Genomic DNA, 4,918 nt, shown 5'->3' on the forward strand with positions numbered 1-4,918 from the left:
CCCCCCTTATCACTGATGAGGAGTTGGCACTGGTAGCGCTTTGCAAGGGCAGAATTCCCTCCACGAGCGACTCCTTCCCTTGTGACCCTTGCAATCGGGGTTGGAGGAGCTTCTTTGGGAGCCCTCCTGGAAGGAGCTTAGGAGGGAGGGTATGTGGAGCAGGGCCTTCTCCGCAGTGGTGCCCGGTGATGGAACACACTCCCAAGGAAGGCTGGCCTGGCAGGGTCCCTGTGTTCTTCCGGGCACCAGGCCAAACCTTTTCTTCTTTTCCCAGAATGTGGAGTTTACCTCGTGATGGTAATTGGGGTTCGCTGTACAGAACGGATGCTGTCCTTTCCGGCAATGTTGGGGAAGTGTGCCCTGGAACGGCGTTGCCTAGGCAGTATGTCCCCTTTTGCCCCGGATGAAGAGAGAATGCACCTGGGCAGAGCAAGGTCGCTGCGAAAAGCATCACGAGGGGAGAACACAGGATGAGAGGCAGCATGAAGATGAGAGGACGCAGAGGTCACTTCTTGGGATGGCTCCAAAATCTCCCCTGTGGGGCACGTGAGTGGGGCCAGTTTGGTGTCTCCTGTTCCAGCACTCCACATCGTCCTACAGCAGGTCTCAGGTTGGGTGCATGGGGGGTGGGCGCAGAGAGCAAGGCGGGTGGCGGGCCGGGCAAATGTGGCCCCAGAAAGCTGCCCCCACCCTCCCCCACCCCCACTGACTCCCATGGGGAGGCCGAGTGCCCCAAAGCTGCTCAAAGGGGACTGGGGATGGAATCGCCGGACTGGGGTCCCCAAACACGTTTTCTACGCTCCAAGAGTTGTCTGGATGATTACTGTCAAACTACTGAGGGGGAAATACAATAAGAAGATGCATCAAAGGGACAAAAACTTGCATGACACCCTTGAAGGAATAGTCCCACCTGCAAACGGGAGTTTGTCCAATTTTGTTCTCCCAAGGTGGCATATCAGCAGCTTTCCTGATGAGCTTAAGGAGCAACTAGGCAAGCAAAATGTTTACTAACTAGGCAAGCAAAATGTTTGCTGCATCCCTGAGGCTGGGTGTACAGCCCTTAAAATGCATCTGTCAAGGCAACGCCACGTACGTATCACGTAACAACCCGGAAATCATACAATAACCTGCTCTAGATGACCCTGGGAAATGCTCGAGCGAGTTGAATAAATGGCTGTAGCTGAATTTTATTTTAATTACGTACAGCAATTTGTATGGTAAACAATCATGCAGGAGGAAGGGCGTTTTTAATTAATGCAGGGATGCCAACTTCAAAAGAGCTGAGGATGGGGCGGGGGAGCCTTTCCTGTTATGTCAAAGCCCTTAGGGGGCTTCTCCTGGTTGACACCTTCATTCTGGTTGCCAATTTTGCGAAGCTGTCAAACGTTCTCGAGAATCAAGGCCACCGATCAAGACTTGACGGAAGCAGAAGGGTTCAAATCACACAAATTATCCCCACCACAAGGCACTTGACTATTTTCCCCTCCAAAGTGTTGACTGTGGAATATTTTTGAACCATGGCGTGTCTTCTGCTGACCTTTTTTTCTTCCTCCCGCGGGGTTCCGATCATGATACTGAAAAACATTCTTGCTGAAGTAAGGAAATAAAATTAAACCATGCAATATTATGCTCATCTTCAAGACACAGGGGCACAAAATGCCCGCTTTTGGACAATGCAGACACGTTTGCCTTGTTTCCTCTGAGAAGGGTGGTAGACATAATCAAAGTGCGCACTTCGACAACTCTGCAGGGCGTACAATGCACATGAAAAAATAACAGCATCTCCATATCAGATGAGGACAGGGTAGGGATGCGTGTATTGGGGATCTCCAGAGAGATGGAAACGTGCTTTTTGGCAAACGCCTTGGAAGAGGGGATGGTCACGCACTATGAGAAATGGCACAGGGTCCTTCTGCTGCTGCTTCCTCGGGATCCCACTCCCCTGCCTCTGCTTCCTGCGTGCAGGGAATGAGGTGCAGGTGGGCGGCATGGCCCTCATCGCTTCGGAGCAAGCGGTCCCTTTGCTGCCATCGTCTTGAGCCAGAGGAAAGCAGCCCGGGGCCTTCACTGCCCAGCCAGCGTTCGGGAGCGAAAGACCAGGCTCTGCGCTCCTCCCTCCCTCCCTGCCCACTCAGGGCTGGGGGAGCAAACGGGGATCTCACTCGCAAAGAACGTTCTCACCCCCACTCCACGCCCCAGCCCGCCGCTCGCCTCCATTTCCCTGTTGTTCCTGCCTCTTGACCTGACTCTGGACTCCTTCAGCCTGCAGCAGGATCTGCCACGGCTCAGCTTGGCAGCCACACAGGGGGCCAAGGGGCAGCTTTTGGGGGCCCCCCATTCTCTGCTTGATCCCCTTCACAACAACTTTGCTATGGCCACTTGCATTCTCTGTCCATCCTGCAAAGTGGAGAAACCCTGCCAATCAAACGTGTTGAAATGGGACATTTCCCGACCTCTACGCATGTGCCAAAGTTCTACCGATTTCCCCAGGGACAAAGGCGGGGAATCCTGCCATTGCAAAACACTGTCATGGGGAGCTCTCTCGTTCTGAACGTGCCTGCAAGCTGCAAAATTGGCGCGAGTTGACAATGCCGCAACGTCCATGTTTGGGAGCGCGAGAGCGACTTCATCTCCCTTTCTCTCTTTTTTTTAAATATATTTTGTAAAAATTTTTAAAGTAACACCAAAAAAACCCCATCAAACATCACAAACATTGGATTCACTGCGTCAACCTCCTACTACATATTTTTTGACATTAATTTATCATAGTTTGAAAAACATCTCTAAATTTACACCAAGTCCCGTTTCTCCAGCCAATTATAAAAAGAGTCCCAAGTTCAATAGAAAGCAGTATCCTCTTTCTCCTTCAACGATAAAGTCCGTCTATCCATTTCTGCACAGTCCAAGATCTTTCTTACAATTTCCTCTCTCTTTCTCAAAGGAAGGGTCAAACGCGCTCTCACATCCCTGCTGTTTACTGACAAGGCCTCCTCCAACTGGAGAGCTCTGCATTTGGACACATGAAATGCTTGCAGCACGAGGAAATGCGGGTTTGGAAGANTGCTTACTGTGAGGGCCTCTTCCCATCGGGCAGCTCTGCAAGCAGACAGTCACTGCCTGCAGCATGAGGAAGTGAGGACTGGGGAGAGACACATGTTCTGCATTGCTCATGGCCTTTGATTAAAGTACGTTTATAGCAGCAGGAGCTAATAACTCCTGTGAAGTTATTCATGAAGCTCATTTTAATCTGATGACAACAGCAGATTTTTGAGGGCAAATAATTAAGTTCTCAGGTGCAATGGGGCGTCCCTTCAGCTGGAGGTGCCCACGAACAGCGTATATAAGTCCTGCTGCCTGCACTCTTCCAACAACAGCCTCTCCTTCTGGCCTCCTGCTCGTACAGGAAGCAGGTAAGCAGGTCTGGATGGAGCGAGAGGAGTTGCTCTCTTGCTGCCGCACGCTCTGCCTGGGAGCCTGCATGGCTGCGGCTGCCTTCTGAAACGGGAGCTGCAGGGGGACCCAAGCAGGCTGAGACACCTCAGCCACCCCCCCCCCCCCCCCCCCTGGTTTTGGATCCCTTGGGGGGGGGCCTTTGCTGGGTGCTCTTCTGAGACAGACCATTAATCCACCTGGTCAGGATGGGCACCAGCGATTGATCGTGGCTCTCCAGGGTACCCTGTGGGTGGAGAAGCGCCATAGGGGCGGCCCACAGAGCTCCGGCAAGGCCTCCTTCACATGCAGCCTCCTCTGTTGGCCGCCCACCCCCAGCACTGCGGGGAAGTCAGGGGAGAGGTGCACGGAGGACCCCAGGTGCCACTGACCCTGCAGGAATTAGGTGGCCTTTCCAAATACGTTGCTCAGTGACCACATGTCCCTGATTTTGCTTTGGTCTCTTTCTCTCCCTCCTTCCTTCCTTCTGTCCATCCATCCATCCATCCTTTCTTCCCTCCAGCACACACACACACACACAGACACAAAGAGGCTTCAGAGCATGTGGAAATGGGGCTGTGCCAGTCTGAGCAATGGTTTCGCTGTTGGCCTGGCCTCCGATTGTCTTGGGACCAGCACAGCCCCTGCCAGGATTGCTCCTCGCCCGGAGCACGTGTGGTTTGGAGCGATGCCTCTCCCAGCACAGCCCTGCCTTGCCGCTTCTGCTCTGAGCAGTCAGGCAGGAGGGAGCTCCTGTGTACCTCATCATCCCGATCCTCCTGCACCTGCCGTGTCCACACAACACCAGAGAAGTCGGTCTGTCCCGGGGGTGGACCAGCTGACTATGAGAAGGTCCTTTTTGTGGCTCCATGTGCTGGTGGAAGTGACTCTCGCCCAGGAGCAAGCAGCCATTCATGGAGGGATTCCTCTGGCTCCCACCATCTCATGGCCGTGGCTGGGTGGGTGGGAGGTGAGGCCAACCTCCGGGCCTCCGGTGCTTTCAAGCATGCCTGAAGGACTGAGCTGAAGGGAGAACCCAGTTCCCCACTTTGCTTCGGGGGAGGCATCCTGCTGAGGGTGCATGAGGGTACACAAAACCCCCTAAGGACCAGGTGGGCCTCACTAAAGCTGTGCGCCGCATGACTGCTTCTTCCCTGAACGTTCCTGCAGCCTCCACTCCACCAGCAGCCATGCCCTACTGCGGACCCGTCTGTGCCGTCCCGTCCTGCGCGTCCAGCCCAGTGGTGGGCTTTGGATCGAGGGGACTCGGCTGTGGCTACGGTTATGGCTCTGGCTATGGCTATGGCTATGGCTATGGCTTGGGCTCCGGCTATGGCTATGGCTTGGGCTCCGGCTATGTTGCAGCAGCTCCCGCAGCGAGCCTCGGTGTGCTTCCTGGAGTCCAGCCTTCATGTGTCAACCAGCTCCCACCATCAGAGACTGTCATCCAGCCACCGTCTTGCGTTGTGACCCTCCCTGGGGCCATCCT

At 54.3% G+C, this 4,918-nt stretch overlaps 1 protein-coding gene across 1 annotated transcript; it reads left to right on the plus strand.

Moving 5' to 3' along the window:
* Positions 1-4,619: 4,619 nt before the first annotated feature.
* Positions 4,620-4,910, plus strand: LOC123019799 (keratin-associated protein 6-2-like; the record flags this gene model as incomplete). Its single annotated transcript, XM_044422864.1, has 1 exon — positions 4,620-4,910. A coding segment is annotated over exon 1 (291 nt), but the record flags the coding sequence as incomplete, so codon positions are not given.
* Between the last annotated feature and the right edge of the window lie 8 nt (positions 4,911-4,918).

This window comes from Varanus komodoensis, unplaced genomic scaffold (assembly GCF_004798865.1).
Source record: "Varanus komodoensis strain SLA01 unplaced genomic scaffold, ASM479886v1 scaffold139, whole genome shotgun sequence".
NCBI classification, from domain to species: domain Eukaryota; kingdom Metazoa; phylum Chordata; class Lepidosauria; order Squamata; family Varanidae; genus Varanus; species Varanus komodoensis.